The sequence below is a fragment of the Bos indicus x Bos taurus genome, chromosome 3 (assembly GCF_003369695.1).
Source record: "Bos indicus x Bos taurus breed Angus x Brahman F1 hybrid chromosome 3, Bos_hybrid_MaternalHap_v2.0, whole genome shotgun sequence".
In the NCBI taxonomy this organism is placed as follows: Eukaryota; Metazoa; Chordata; class Mammalia; order Artiodactyla; family Bovidae; genus Bos; species Bos indicus x Bos taurus.
In genome coordinates, this window is record NC_040078.1 from 51,062,570 (window position 1) to 51,079,589 (window position 17,020).

At 37.1% G+C, this 17,020-nt stretch overlaps 1 protein-coding gene across 18 annotated transcripts in view; it reads left to right on the plus strand.

Moving 5' to 3' along the window:
• The window catches only part of EVI5 (ecotropic viral integration site 5), a 234,351-nt gene extending 217,541 nt beyond the window's left edge, over positions 1-16,810 (plus strand). For 10 of the 18 annotated variants that reach the window (XM_027536494.1, XM_027536492.1, XM_027536491.1 and 7 more), the window contains one exon: positions 12,316-16,810. In XM_027536494.1, coding sequence (XP_027392295.1) covers positions 12,316-12,627 — 312 coding nt within the window. In that variant the 3' untranslated portion in view covers positions 12,628-16,810. The remainder of the gene's footprint in view (positions 1-12,315) is intronic. The other 8 variants (XM_027536501.1, XM_027536502.1, XM_027536504.1 and 5 more) reach the window with 6 other exon arrangements.
• Positions 16,811-17,020: the final 210 nt, after the last annotated feature.

The window sequence follows — 17,020 nt, forward strand, 5'->3', positions numbered from 1 at the left end:
ATTAGTAGCCCCATCTGTATGCTTACTAGTTTTCTCTTTCAGCATTTAAAAGGACCGGATGGATAATCAATGCCCAATAATTTTTTCAAGAATCCTGCTGTTTTAGTGTAGTTCATCAACATTCTTATGTGCCTACTCTGGTCAAGCCAGAAAGCTCAGTTCTAGGATACACAAATGATTAAGAAATAATCCTCATCATTAGGGGCTGACAGAGAGGTAAAGTGTATGTACAGCAACCAGTCATTCCATATTTTCCCAGACGGTACTGATTTTAAATATTTAATTCCAGTGTTAAATCATATAATTTTGGGGAAAAAAATCTATAAATAAAAACTCAGGGACTTCCCTGGCTGTCCAGTGGTAAAGACTCTATCCTTCCTCTGCAAGGGACACATGTTCGATCCCTGGTCAGGAAGCTAAGATCCCTCATGTCATGCAGCATGGCCAATAATAATAAAAGTGCAAATATGCATATATGTATGTGTGAATCACTACAGTATTAAAGTATTTATGCCTGTTGATTTATTTAAAATGCTATAAAAGTTATAAAAATGGTTTATAAAATGCTAATATTTTAAACTTAATATCAAAATAATACTAGAAAACAACAAAAATATTTTTTAAAATGAAGCAATTTTTATTTTTTTGTCTTTATTATTATTGGATTATTTGGGAATTTTGTTCTGGTGAATGTAACTACTTTATTATCAAAATGGTCAAGTTACAGATAAATTTGGAAGCATATTTGAGAGGTTTTATTGATCACCTAGTCTTGGGATACAACTAAACAAATAATTGAAACTAAAAAACTTAATATGCATGATGAGAAATGTTTGTTTTTAGATTTATACTCCTCCTTGTTCCCTAAAAATTTTGAGGCAGTTTGCATGAATGTATATAATACAAAAATAACCAAAAATTAGGTTAATTAAATATAATTATTTAAAAATATGTAAATCGACACAGTCATGTCTGACTCTTTGCAACCCATGGACTGAATACTGGAGTGGGTAGCCTTTCCCCTCTCCAGGGGATCTTTCCAACCCAGGGATCAAACCCATGTCTCCTGCATTGCAGGCAGATTCTTTACCAGCTGAGCTACAAGGGAAGCCCAAGAATACTGGAGTGGGTAGCCTATCCCTTCTCCAGAGGATCTTCCTGACCCAGGAATTGAACTGGGGTCTCCTGCATTGTAGGCGGTTTCTTCACCAACTGAGCTATCAGGGAAGCCCAGTTAAACCAAAGGAAATTGCTAATACTTAACTTTCACTTACAAATATGGTGGTATCATATGGGTCAATCTAATAATTAAAATAATTAGTCCTAATCTAATAGAATCAGAGTTATTATTAGCATACAGAAATGCCTAGAGTATCAAAGTGGGCTGCATAAGTGGCCAGCATAAAGCATGGAATATAATATATTAAAGATTCATGTTGTCTAGTAAGACAAAACCAAATCAGTTATTCCTTTTCCTGCTTTTTAACTTTGATTTCTTTTATGGATTCACATATGGTACTGGAAAATATACTGAATAGGAAATTGTTAGGCTAAGTAAGAGCACTGTTATAATGGACTAAAATAGTAGAGTCCAGATATATAACTAGTGATTGTCTGGTTAAAGCCAAAGGTAGAGTTTAGAAATACTAGTAGAAGAAAGAAAAAAAAAAAAGAATGTATGGCAATTGCATGTCTTTCTAGCAACCTTCCATAGATATTATTTCTTGGATTTTTATTTAATAATAGACATTTTATTCTTAAAGTATCAATTATATACAGAAAAATTCATGAGTCCTAAGTGGTCCAGCTTGATGAATTATTACAAAAATAAATATGCTTATTTAATCTTCCATCAAAGTCAAGAACTAGAATCTTGCCAGCATTTCAAAGGTTTCTTTGTCACTCTTCCACTTACTGCCTAGTGTTTAACCTTATACTAATGGAATCATACAGAATGAATTATTTTGTGCTTCACTTCTTTTGCTCATACTGTGACATTTATCCATGTTGTTCCATGTAGCAGTAAAAGTTCATTTTCATTACTGTATTGTGTCAATTATATGATATACCATAACTTATTTACTCATTCTATTGTTATTTCTATTTGGGGTTATTATGAATAAAATTGCTAGGAAATCCCATTATAAATGTTTTTTCAGTATATTATACTTACTTTTGTTGTTCATATACTTAGGAATGGAATTGCTTGAGTGACTTACTATTTATGGTTCAAACCAGGGCACTTTTAAGAATGAAAATAGTTTGTCCCAAGCAAACTGTAATCTATGGTTATTTTAGGTGTAAAGTATATAGGTACACAACTTTAGAAAATAATACCAAACCATTTTCAGAAATACTTTTACTGATTTATACTTATGCCATCAGTTTATAAGAGTTACCACATTACCATGTGATTACAAGAATCACAAGTCTCTGCTAATATGATTGAACAGCTGAAAATACAATGCCGTATTTTCTAATAAGAGCCTAGAATGAATTTAATCAGGATGATCAGTTAAAGGACCATTAATTTGCTTTGACAATCATCTGGCAGAAGGTAAGGCCAAAGTATTCTTGCAAAATTTAAAGAGCTTATGTTATAATACTTTGGGAAATGATTTGGCAGTTTATTAGAGCTTAATAATACAGTGACCCAACTTAATAATACAGTGACACAGCAGTTATACTGCTGGATGTATTCAAGAGCAGTGAGTGCTTATATTCTAAAAATCATATTTAAGAATGTTCCTAGCAGCTTTATATGCAGTAGGCTGGAGACAGCCCCAAAGCCATTAATAGTAGAATGGATAGTTAAATTCTGACATAGTTAAATTCACATAGTGGAATACTACATGCCGCTGAAAAAGAGTGAACAACTGCTATACATGCCAACATGGATGAATCTCACAAACATAATGTTGAGTAACAGGTTCAGTTCAGTTCAGTCACTCAGTCATGTCCGACTCTTTGCGACCCCGTGAATTGCAGCATGCCAGGCCTCCCTGTCCATCACCAACTTCCGGAGTTCACCCAAACTCATGTCCATCAAGTCAGTGATGCCATCCAGCCATCTCATCCTCTGTCGTCCCCTTCTCCTCCTGCCCTTAATCCCTCCCAGCATCAGAATCTTTTCCAATGTACTGGAGTTTCAGCTTTAGCATCAGTCCTTCCAAAGAACACCCAGATCTCCTTTAGAATGGACTGATTGGATCTCCTTGCAGTCCAAGGGACTCCCAAGAGTCTTCTCCAACACCACAGTTCAAAAGCATCAATTCTTCGGCACTCAGCTTTCTTCACAGTCCGGCTCTCACATCCATACATGACCACTGGAAAAACCATAGCCTTGACTAGACTGACCTTTGTTGCCAAAGTAATATCTCTGCTTTTGAATATACTGTCTAGGGTGATTATAACTTTCCTTCCAAGGAGTAAGCGTCTTTTAATTTCATGGCTGCAGTCACCATCTGCAGTGATTTTGGAGCCCCAGAAAATAAAGTCTGACACTGTTTCCACTGTTTCCCCGTCTATTTCCCATGAAGTGATGGGACCAGATGCCATGATCTTCGTTTTCTGAATGTTGAGCTTTAAGCCAACTTTTTCACTCTCCACTTTCACTTTCATCAAGAGGCTTTTTAGTTCCTCTTCACTGTCTGCCATAAGGGTGGTGTCATCTGCATATCTGAGATTATTGGTATTTCTCCTGGCAATCTTGATTCCAGCTTGTGCTTCTTCCAGCCCAGCGTTTCTCATGATGTACTCTGCATAGAAGTTAAATAAGCAGGGTGACAATATACAGCCTTGACAAACTCCTTTTCCTATTTGGAACCAGTCTGTTGTTCCATGTCCAGTTCTAACTGTTGCTTCCTGACCTGCATATAGGTTCCTCAAGAGGTAGGTCAGGTGGTCTGGTATTCCCATGTCTTTCAGAATTTTCCACAGTTGATTGTGATCCACACAGTCAAAGGCTTTGGCATAGTCAGTAAAGCAGAAATAGATGTTTTTTCGGAACTCTCTTGCTTTTTCAATGATCCAGCGGATGTTGGCAATTTGATCTCTGGTTCCTCTGCATTTTCTAAAACCAGCTTGAACATCTGGAAGTTCACAGTTCACATATTGCTGAAGCGTGGCTTGGAGAATTTTGAGTATTACTTTACTAGCATGTGAGATGAGTGCAATTGTGCGGTAGTTTGAGCATTCTTTGGCATTGCCTTTCTTTGGGATTGGAATGAAAACTGACCTTTTCCAGTCCTGTGGCCACTGCTGAGTTTTCCAAATGTCCTGGCATATTGAGTGCAGCACTTTCACAGCATCATCTTTCAGGATTTGAAATAGCTCAACTGGAATTCCATCACCTCCACTAGCTTTGTTCGTAGTGATGCTTTCAAAGGCCCACTTGACTTCACATTCCAGGATGTCTGGCTCTAGGTGAGTGATCACACCATCGTGATTATCTGGGTTTTGAATATCTTTTTTGTACAGTTCTTCTGTGTATTCTTGCCACATCTTAATCTCTTCTGCTTCTGTTAGGTCCATACTATTTCTGTCCTTTATCGAGCCCATCTTTGCATGAAATGTTCCCTTGGTATCTCTAATTTTCTTGAAGAGATCTCTAGTCTTTCCCATTCTGTTGTTTTCCTCTCTTTCTTTGCATTGATCGCTGAGGATCAGTATCTCTCCTTGCTATTCTTTGGAACTCTGCATTCAGATGCTTATATCTTTCCTTTTCTCCTTTGCTTTTCACTTCTCTTCTTTTCACAGCTATTTGTAAGGCCTCCCCAGACAGCCATTTTGCTTTTTTGCATTTCTTTTCCATGGGGATGGTCTTGATCCCTGTCTCGTATACAATGTCAGGAACCTCTGTCCATAGTTCATCAGGCACTCTGTCTATCAGATCTAGTCCCTTAAATCTAGTTCTCACTTCCACTGTATAATCATAAGGAGTTTGATTTAGATCATCCCTGAATGGTCTAGTGGTTTTCCCTACTTTCTTCAATTTAAGTCTGAATTTGGCAATAAGGAGTTCATGATCTGAGCCACAGTCAGCTCCCGGTCTTGTTTTTGCTGACTGTATAGAGCTTCTCCATCTTTGGCTGCAAAGAATATAATCAGTCTGATTTTGGTGTTGACCATCTGGTGAGGTCCATGTGTAGAGTCTTCTCTTGTCTTAAGGAGCCAGACACAAATGAGTATATGCCATACGTTTCTTTGTTTAAGTCTGAGAACAGGCAAAGTATTCTGTGATGTTAGATGTCAGAGTAGTGGTGACCTTTAATGCAATGTAGGGTAATCACCCAGATAAGAGAGGACACAAGGGGGCCTCCCAGGGTGCTGGAAACATTCTATATCTTGATCCAGATGGTAGTTACATGGGCATATACATAAGTAAAGATTTATTTGTCTGTACACTTAAAATCTGTGTACTTTACTGTGTTTGTTTTTTTTTTTTAAAGAACAAGAGGCTAAACATTGTCTTAAAACAGACAATTTTTGCTCAAATTTCTCAAAATTTGCTCAAGCAATTCTGACATTATAGACAAATATGGTCATAGACAAATATCACAGACCATCTCATTTTTTTTTAACTGATAGACTTTATTTTGGGAAACAGTCTTAGGTTTACAGAAAAATTGAGCAGAAAGTGCAGAGATAAACCCCCTCAGCACCTTCCCACAGTTACCCCCATGAACATCTTGTGTTAGTGTCATACATAAGCTAATATTGACATATAAACTAAAGTCTGTTTTTACATTAGGATGCATTTTTTGTGATGTACATCCTGTGGGTTTTTACAAATGTACTAGTTACGATGACTTGTAACTGCCATTACTGTGTCATACAGAATAATTCACTAAGCGTCTCCTGGACCCCACCTATTCATTCTTCTCTCTCTCCCTTTTAATCTCTGACAACCACTGATCTACTTACTGTCACTACAATTTTGCCTTTTCCAAAATGTTATATAGTTGTAATTTTACAGTATTTAGCTTTTTCACATTGACTGCTTTGACTTAGCAGTAGGCACTTAAGATACCTCCATGTCACTCCTACAACCCCAGCACCCCAACAGCCTAATATTAAACTGCTTAGCAGTTCTTAAGACCTCTCTTTGGCCTGCATATTTTTAGTACATGCTTCATCTCTTTAATGGAGCCTTTCAAATGTGTGATACCATGAGATACTGTTTAACCAGAAAGAATTATTGGTACAGATTCAATCATTTGGAAAGAAACCAGGATCCTACTTAAAGATTTGGAAAGGATCCACTCTTTCAAAAGGTATATTTTGTGTGTGTGTGTGTGTGTTTTAAAGCTCCTGAGTTTCCTTGGAGGCCTCTCCTCCAGAGTAGAAACCAAAGGCCTTGAAAATCTTATTTTTAACAAGTTTCCAAGATAGTCTTATCAGGGAAGTTTGGAAAATAATGTTTTGGGGAGGATTTGTTTGTTTTTCTGTCTCTAGTTATTAATATTTTCAGCTGATTTATTGAGGCCTAATTTACATATCATAAAGTTCTCCCATTTTAAGTATAAAATTCAATAGCTTTTAGTGTATTTACAGAGTTGTGTGACAATAACCACAATCTAATTTTAGAATATTTCTGTCACCCCAAAAAGAAACCTCGTGTCTACTTTCAGCCATTGTCTTTCTCCTCCCCTCTTCCCTAGTCATAGGCAGCCACTAGTCTACTTTGTCTCTGTGGACTTGCCTGTTCTGGACCCTTCGTATAAATGGAATCACGTAATATGTTGTCTTTTGTATTTGGCTTTGACTCAGCTTAATGTTTTTGAGGTTCATTCATGTATCAGGACTTCATTCCTTTGTATTGCCTTTCAATTGTACAGAACAGTGTCTTGTGATTATTTCACCTGCATACATTTATTCAAATGATTGTCTTAGTTTTTTTCATTTTATTGGTGTGTTCTCTTATGTTTAACTCTCCTCTTGTTATTCAGTTGCTAAGTCATGTCTGACTCTTTGCTACCCCATGAACTGCAGCATGCCAGGCTTCCCTGTCCTCCACTATCTCCCGGAGTTTGCTCAAGTTCATGTCCATTGAGTCAGTGATGCTATCTATCTCAACCTCTCCTGCCCCCTTCTCCTTTTGCCTTCAGTCTTTCCCAGCATCGAGGTCTTTTCCAGTGCGTTGGCTCTTCGCATCAGGTGGCCAAAGTATTGGAGCTTCAGCTTTAGCATCATTCCTTCCAGTGCATATTCAGGGTTGATTTCCTTTAGGATTGATTAGTTTGAACTCCTTGCTATCCAGGGGACTCTCATACAGTGCAAACTCTCCTCTAATACAGTGCAAATCTCCTGTTATGTGTTAGTTCTCTTCTTTCAGTTTAGGTGTACTATTAATTTTACCTTTGTTTTAAAAATTCATCTTTGTCTTTGCATGGTTTGACAGCTTATTCCTTTTATTTATTTACTTAGTTATTTATTTGGCTGCACTGGGTCTTAGTTGTGGCACATGGGATCTTTGTTGTGAGGGCGGGATCTTTAGTTGCAGCATGCAGACTTTTAGTTGTGGCACAGGGGAGCTAGTTCCCTGATCAGGGATCGAACCCAGGCCCCCTGCATTGGGAGCGTGGAATCTTAGCCACTAGACCACCCAGAAAGTCCCTGATTTCACCTTCTTGGAAAAAAAAATCCTTCCTCCTGCCTGCTGGTCTACTTCAAAGTGGTGTCATCATGTATAGGTGGAGGCCTCCTGCATAGCTGTCATCATGGGGACTTTCTTTGTTATCCTAGGGATTCTTTTTGCCTCACTTCTGCATTAGACTTCCTTTTTCCTGGATCAAAAATAAAAGCATGTCTTTCTTGGTGTACTTCATTTTGGTGGACATATCACTTACCTTTCTGGGGGGAAAAAAAGATGTGAGATAAACTATAGAAAAGATTTATCTGATTCTGGTTCTCATGATTGACCCCAGATTTTAAGTCCTTGAAGCTTTTAACTCAAACTTTAGCCTCACAGTTACTTGATAGTTTGTATGGGTATAAAACTTTTTTAAGATAATTACAATTTTTTAAAATATTGGTTAGAAATTTTTTTTCTCAGAATTTTGAAGGCACTAATCTGTTGTCTAATACTGTTCTGATTCTTAATCTTCTATGTAAAGTTTGTTGGTTTGGGCTGGATACTTTGTCTTTTCTTTGTTCCCAGTGTCCTGAAATTTCACTGTGATATACCATGATATAGGTTTACTTTTAAACCATTGTCTTCAACACTTGATAGGCTTTTTCAGTATCAAAGCTCATATCTTTCAGGTCAGAGAAATTTAAGTCTAAGACCCCTTTTTAGAATATCACGTTTTCTTTTTACATGGATGCAGTGTCTTCAGAAGCAATGAGTAATGCTTTTTTTTTTTTTTTTAAGTTTTTTTCTCCCCAAATAGTCTTAACTTCTTGTTGCCTTTTTTATGGTTTCTCTTAAATGCTTTCCTTAAATGTCTGATAATATTTGACTCTCTACTCAGACTTAAGACTACGGAACTTTAAAACCTGACAGGAAGGTCTGAATGCCTGGGTAGGATGCATTGACTAAAACCATCATTGTATCATGATCCTGCTGAGCTCCTTCTCTGAGGAATTCAAAGATTCCCCAGAAAGGACCCTTTGCATACAATTCCAGAGAGTCCTGGTGCCTTTTCTTTCCTTGTGAAATCTCAGAAGTACTTTGAGGCACATTCATTGTCGTTAGAAACTATGTCTAATTTCACCTAGAAAAATAATACTTTCTCTTTTCCATGATATGAGTGCATTGTTAGCACTTCACAATTTTAAGTTTTTGTCTTTGCTTTTAGTATTGTGAAGATATTCCTATAGTTTTTATAAAATTAGAAGACAGTGGGCCTGAAAAAGGTACACTCAAGAATATATGTGTACTTTTCAAGACAAGAGTCAATAGCTTTTATCAGGTTCTTTATCCTGTGATTGACCCCCCCAAAAATGTCAAACAAAACCAAACAAAAGAAAAAAGTGAAATATTGTGTAAAGGGTGGTCCTTACCCTTGAATGTACATCAAAATTATTCAGCTTTTTTGAGCATATACATTTCTAGACTCTACTCTTACACCAGGAAAAAGTTTCAGGAAAAGATATTTCAACAGACTACTCCTTGTTTCAACCACCAGATGGTAGAATCGGCCCAGAACGGCTTGGTTGTACTACTGAAAGGTGGTGTCTGTTTGTATATACCAGACACACACACGGGCAGACAGATGTTCATAGTTCAGCAGCACTTTTGTCCTGAATAAATGATAGTTCCATTTTGGGTAAATCAACTCCTTTCTGAGTCAGCCTCATTTGGTTTGAACAGAGGATCTACCGCAGTCATCCTTTAACTGAGCATATCAACATCTCCTGAAGTGCTTTTTTAAAATAGATAAATTCTGGGTTTTCATGCTCTGGATTTGGGTTCATTAAATCTGGGGAGTGATTCTACATTTTTTGTAGGTATCCTCAGTTATTCTGATGCCGATGATCAATGGGCCATATTTTGAGATATGCTAATCTAAATTTGCGACCAGTATTACCCTTGAAAGTTTTTGTAGCGGGGTTGGATTGAGAAGGTTACTTGTCTGCATTTTTGTTGTTTTTTAAATATAGTTAGTTCCTAGAAGTCTAGTAAAAAGGGTGAGCAGTACAGCTCTTAGACACAGACAGCAAAAATGGCACTTTAGAAGGCACGGCTCTGGACTTCTCCCAGGCAGACTGCTTTTCAGAGGATGTGGAGTCCCAGAGGACATCCCTGAAAGTGGAAATGTTAGTTGCTCAGTCATGTCCAGCTCTTTGGGACCCCATGGAGTATAGCCTGTCAGGCTTTTCTGTCCATGGATTCTCCAGGCAAGAATACTGGAGTAGGTTGCCATTCCCTTCTTCAGAGGATCTTCCTGACTCAGGGATCAGACCCACGTCTCGTGCGTTGCAGGCAGATACTTTACCATCTGAGCCACCCTGAAGTCTAACCCTTTTGAGACCACACTCTGGGTACTCAGTACCCTGGAATTCCTTGCCCAGATGTTTATTTTCAGGGCCTGAAAATAAACATCTCAGAACCAGTATGCACACTCTACCCTCTCAGAACCAATATGCACACTCCTAGGTCCAGGGGATAACTAGATAGTTTCAGTTTTATCAAATAGTCCCTTACCTTCAGACTTTTCTTCTCTCCACCAAAAACTTTCTCTATGCCTTTGCTATTCTGTATTAGCAATTATCAAATAAGGAATCATTTTTTAAATTGCATCTCTGATGTTGAAGAGATGACCCTTCTATCTATAGTTTTATTTCATATAATATTTGAGGTCAGTGATTACATTTGATATGATGCTGTGGTGTTTTAATTGCAGTAAATTTTGTTAGAACAAAGAAAAGCTACAGCTTTCCCAACAATTGGGAAGTTGTAGTTCCTCTACCACAATCCTCATTTATAGCCAGGAAGAAGGAGGACACGTGCTCTATATTATTTCTTCAAAAGGGTCTGGGGACAAGAGAAAGGAAGAGATTAACTGACTTAATTTTATGTTTGGAGCTATAAATCATATGTTGCAATTCGGTGATAGGATGTTGCATCAGAGCATGGCAGTTGTAGTAATGCAGTGGGCATCACAACCACGGGTTGGTCTCTCTGGTGCTCTCTGTCCTTTCCCTGGAGATTCAACTCGAAGTTTATCTCCCTTGTGCTATGCCATAGAGGAAGGTTTTACTTCAGTTACATAGTAACTCACAGTGATGTTCTCTTAGCCTAGGGCACAAGAATTTCTTAATGTCTGATGCTTTCCCTGAGGTAGACATCGCTGTGTTGAGCCCCAGCATCCTTCTTGTTTCCCATTGTCACATACCAACAGAGATTTACTAGGGTTTCTTCACTTCTTCCCGGATGTCTATCAGGAAAGCTAGGAGGTGTTATGGCAAAGCTGTAATGTCTTTACTCTCAGAACCGTTAGTTTTGAAAGTGTATGTAATATTTCCTGAATATTTCACATTGCCTTTTTCTCAAGATTGGAAAGATAGTTAGTGACCAGGAATTTGTCCCTAAAGAACAAAAGTTGCAGGTTGATAATACTGATAAGGACAAGAGATATGAAGTGTATTTTTAGCAAATTCTTGATAGTCAAAGTAGATTTGGGTAGTTATTTGTTTTTATTGTTTTAGATTAAAAAAAAACTCTTGTAGGAGAAAATTCATGATGAATGAGAGAAATTAAACAAGTGATAATATCAAGATTAAATTTTATATTTTTGAAACAAATTATTGAAAAGAGGCTGATGTCTTAATTATATGGTAGTGGACTGAGGCAAAGAAGGGACAGATGATGAAGAGAAAATCACTCTCAATACTGGTAAAACTGGTTTGGGAGAATGTGGTTTTTGCTGTGTGACAACAGTGGACTTTTCAGTATTGAACTTTAGAGTTTGTCTGACTTGCCCACCCAGTAATAGGTAGCATTTGATCTCCATAGCCCTTCCCACACAAGGGTATGGCCCTGTAAGACTCCAGGGTTGGAGAAGCAGAACCTGGTTCCCAAAGATGGAAAGAGAGGGAAAAGAGCTGAGCAGTACGTGCCATTCCTCTCCCCTACCCCTTAGTGAGAGAAGTCACTCTTTCTCCCTGGGAAGAATACGGGAGAGAAGACAAAAATAGTCTTCTATTTTTGTCATGGTGGGAAGAAAGCATCTCTGCTCTCACTGAGTGATAGTGGTACAGGATGGAGACTCAGCAAATGTTTTTGATTTGTAAACCATTATCATCATCATCACTCACAAAATTATGGAGACATGCTCCAAGACAGGCTATGTAATAGTTCAGAGTATTGTCTTTATTAAGTTCATTTCTTCTACAGACGTACACTGAAATATTTACAGGTGAACTGATAGGATGAGATTTACCTCAAAATAGTCAGGAACATGAGAGGTATATTGTAACAAGACTGTCCATGATGTGTTAGATGTTGAAATTAATGATGGGTACATGGGGTTTATGTTATTTCTAGTATAGCAGAGGTTCAGTTTGGATCTAAACTTGACTATTGTGTGTCCTCAGCAAGCTATACTACCTGAGTCTCTTATTTCCTAATCTCTAAAATGAAGACAGTAAAATCAACCACATAGGATTGTTGTGATGATTTAACTAAAAATAAATTATGTGCCCATTGCATGACATTTAAGAGTCACTAAAAAATTGGTAGTTACTATTTATATCCATAAATTGAAAAAAGATCAAGGTATCTTCTTGCTTAAATATGAAATGTTTGCTTTCTTGGAGTGTGTGTATTTCCCCAAGTTGAGTATATTAACTTGGATTTTGTTTTGACAGCTCAGGTGCCTAAAAGGCCAGAGAGGCTTCTCCAGCCAACCCCCTTTTGATGGAATCCACATCGTCAACCATTTAATAGGAGATGATGAATCATTCCATTCCTCTGATGAAGAGTTTATAGATAATTCCTTACAGGAAAGTGGCATTGGTTTCCCCTTGCACAGAAAATCTGGTCCAATGTCTTTGGACCCCACTCTGGCAGATGGTAGTGAAAGCGAAGCAGAAGACAGTGTGCTGGAGACCAGAGACGGCAGTCGAGTGGCTCAAAAGGAGCAGCCCCTGAGAAGAGCCTCGTACTCAACCACCGTCTGACCATCACTGTGACCTAGACTGTGGATTTTTCTTTAAGGGATCAGTTATCATGACTAAGGGTTTTTGGAACATATCTGTTTCATATGTATATGTGTGTGTATATATATATATATAAATATATATTTTACAGTCTTATCTGCCTTTTTATCTTTGCCAAATCTTAACCACTGACTTACCATTGCCATAAAATAGAATGGAATATGGTTAATGGGAAAAACGCGGTTCTAACAGTATTACTAAATATTAACATTTCTTGTTTAGAAAATGCAGTTATATCTATATGTGGGGAACCATTTTGAAGTTCAGAACTATGGAAAATTGAATTTTCTTCAGACAAAGCTGTTCTCGTGCAATATTTTATGCTCAGTGAACAAATTGTATATTTATATTTATCAATTTGTTTTCAGAGCAGCTGTCTACACACATTTAACCAAGATATACATCTGAGTTATCTTGGTATTTTGTGTTTGGAAACTTCTTTTTTTTTTTTCTTCAACTAAAATTACTGCTTTATTAGTGGTCCATTGAAAATTCCCAAACACAAAGCCTTTTTTCACATAATTTTATAAACACAAGTTAATGGTTGTCTTAAGAATTTTAAGTTTTGTTTTAATTTCAAATTTTTATGTGCATATGATGCTTCCATGTGTTGCCTACCAGAGTACTAGTTAGCTACAAATATATTGGGTTTTTGTACATATTTATAAATCTGTACCACCCAACATTGAACATTTTATATGGAGAATGTACTTGTTGAAAAATGACTGCCTTCAGCATTATAACTGGACCTCTGTAAATAATAGGTTAAAGACAATTGAAAATAAAACCAAACACTAATATTGCAGTAGCTTTAGTATTTTGCTTAGCATTCAACACTAGCAGATTCATAACTGATGCTTATTCAAAGACACTACTGGTGAAATCTTTTACTTCATGTGTATGTAACTACTAAATTTTTCTTGATTAGAGAGAGTATAACAGGCATCACTTAGTGCTAATATTCTACTTAATATAATTTAAGCAATGGTCTGAGGTCCACGATGCACAACAATTATATCTGCAAATAATCTATGAATGTTATCTTCAGATTCTCTAGTTACTGATCTATAGATGAAGCAAGCCATAAGAATCCGTTCCTACCAGTTCTTTATCATCTAGATCTTTTTTTCCCTAGAAAACTGATGCCTGTCACTGATAAATTAGAGGAAACCCCCAAACTACATTTCCACTATGGAAAGACTCCAGAAATGTGTTGCCTGGATGCTTTCTACTCTGATTTTCCTCAGCAGCTTATGAAAAGGAAATAATCCTCAAGAATGAGAGGAAGGCAGAATTCAGTAAATACAGAGGTAAATTTTGTACAATATGTTGCATGCAGAAAAAAAATTACATGATAAAATGGAATAGAAGAGACAAAACTAGTTTTCTAGAACAAGGAGGTAAGCCTTATGGTACATTGTAAGCTAGGCTTTCCCAGCAAGCCCTTTGTAAGCAAGCTCTTGAGAGACAAGATTGAAAACATGCCTCCTGAGTCCATAGCTCCAGGCTAAATTCTAGTGGTTAAGTAATATAACTGTGGCCACAAGTTAGTAAATATCAGAGCTAAAGTTTTAATCCAGATTGCTCTGACACCAAAGCATTTGAAAAGGCTCAGCTAAATGAATTTATCAATTCCCTGCTTTTCTGGTAGTTAATGTGATTTAAATAAATTTGATTTAAACTGTTTCCTGGATATATTACAGAGATATATGTATATCTATATGTATAGATATGTGAGTGTCAACATTCATAAGCTACATAAAGCTTATGAATGTAGGTACTGCTAGAATTGTCTGACTGGTGCCTTTGAGATTCTCTTTTTGGGTTCATTGCTGTCATTCTTGAGGCTGTTGATGCCCAAGTGAAGTGAGATGATTTATGGCAACATGATAGCTTTGACCCCCACATCAAGAAATCTGACTGGTCCAGCCCATAAGCTTGTTCCAGCCAACAGCCTATTTTTACATGACCCACAAGCTAGTTCAGTTCAGTTTAGTTCAGTCGCTCAGTCGTGTCCGACTCTTTGCGACCCCATGAATTGCAGCACGCCAGGCCTCATGTCCATCACCAACTCCCGGAGTTCACTCAAACTCACGTCCAGCAAGTCCGTGATGCCATCCAGCCATCTCATCCTCTGTCGTCCCCTTCTCCTCCTGCCCCCAATCCCTCTCAGCATCAGAGTCATTGTTCAATGAGTCAACTTCACATGAGGTGGCCAAAGTACTGGAGTTTCAGACCCACAAGCTAAGGGTGATTTTTATATTTTTGAAGAGTTGAGGGGAAAAAAAATCACATGAAAATCATATGACCTTCAAATTTTAGTGTCAATAAAGTTTTATTAGAGCATACCCATGCTTCTTCATTTGCGTATTATCTGTTACTGCTTTTGTGCTACAATAGCAGAGTGAAAGTGAAAATGAAGTCGCTCAGTCCTGTTTGACTCTTTGTGACCCCATGGACTGTAGCCTACTAGGCTCCTCTGTCCATGGGATTTTCCAGGCAAGAGTACTGGAGTGGGTTGCCATTTCCTTCTCCAGGGGATCTTCCCAACCCAGGGATCAAATCCAAGTCTCCCGCATTGCAGGCAGACGCTTTAGCTTAAAGTATCTACTGTCTGTCACTTTAGAGAAAGTTTGCTGATTTTAATTTAGATACTCTAACATGTAGGTTTACCTCTTCAGTTTGTCTCAAGTAGATTTGCTTTTGCTATTGAGCTAATGGTTTGGACCTAAAATTTCCTGGTGGATCCTATACTTAAAACTATTCAAAATGGAGACGGTACCAGCTATTTTAGATTATGAAGTATTTGAAGCCATAGAAAATTCAGAAGGATATCTGTGCCTTTGGAAATGGAGAAAAAAAGGAAAGAATTCCAGAATCTTGGCACCATTCTCTAAAGCATGCATCATTGACCTTTAGGGTATGCTTCATTGAGTCATTGTTATAATTTGACTTTAAAAGTATGAACATCCTTTTAGAATCATGTTTCAATTCTAAACTTTGAAAGATATCCTTAGAAAATTTCCTAAGTACTGTTTCTGGTTAGGAATTAGTAGTTAAGTAAACCTTAATCTGTTGGGACTCTTGTAATTTGAATAATGAAAAATTAGAAACAACAATCTTTTCTTTCAAGATCTTGGATTCAGATACTTCTTAGAAGGGTTTAAAATCTTCCTGGCCTTTAGGATGTAATAGGATAACTTGCTCCCTTGGAATAGTTTATTTCTGGTGTCATTGTCATCCTGGGTTGAAATGCTGAGAAGAGGTTACAAGTCACTTGAATAAAGTGGAAATTACACTGAGGTGATTAAACAGAGACCTTACAGACCAAGAAAATATTTCAATAGCCTATTAAAAAATTAGTGGAAAAAAATTTTCTTCCTGGAAATATATGTCAAAGATATAACTACATGATTTCTACCCTTTTTGTTGATAGGTATTAAGCATTCAGTGCTTGTTGACTAACTGAGACAGCAAGTCCCAACTAACTGGCTGGCTATTTGGGGAAGGAAAAAAAACTTGCTTAGCTCTGAATGCAGCTTGTTACTCTCCAGACAGTGCCTTTGATTGAAAACAAGGTCTAGACCTTTTAAAGTATTTTATTTCTGACATCATTAGAAATGACATGGTTCCTCATGCTTCTTTTTCTTTACATAATGCACTATAATGTTCAGATTTAAAGTAAAATGAGTATATGAATTGTGTCTTAATAAAGCCCTTTCATGGCCAGCTTGATTTTTATATAAGTACCAGGCATCAACAGCTAACATTTCATTAAATCAGTGATTTACTTTGTTAAAACAATGAACTTTAGCCTGAAAGTTATTGCTGCTCTGTCATTAATGAAACAATGTTTTTTAGTTAATTTTTATTTAATTCATTCTACTCAAATTTTCTGACTAAAAATGGAGTGAATGCTATTTATAATCCAAGTTTTTACATTACATCCATTGATCCGCCTATACCTTCTTTTCATTCCAAAGAAGAGAAGATAGAATAATACATTAAATATACTATAGAGATGCAAAATTATAATGTATTTCATTTTAATTTTTGGAATTTCTTATTGTAACATTGTATGATAACCTGAAATGTTTACTTGTGCCTTTGCTTTAAACAATTAAAGTTTTCCATTTTATAAGAATTTCTGTTTCCTTGAACTATTCAACTGAAAAGGGAGTAGGCATCAAAGGTCTGTCTGAAAAGGAATAGCCTAGCATCAGGTATTCATGAGTGAGGCATGTGTTCTCTGGGTAAAGGGACCATATCCACCTGGTCCACCCATGTGTAACTAGTGCCAGACAGAGAGCCTGGTATATATTTTTCAATAATGAAAGGCCTAAAATACCAGGAT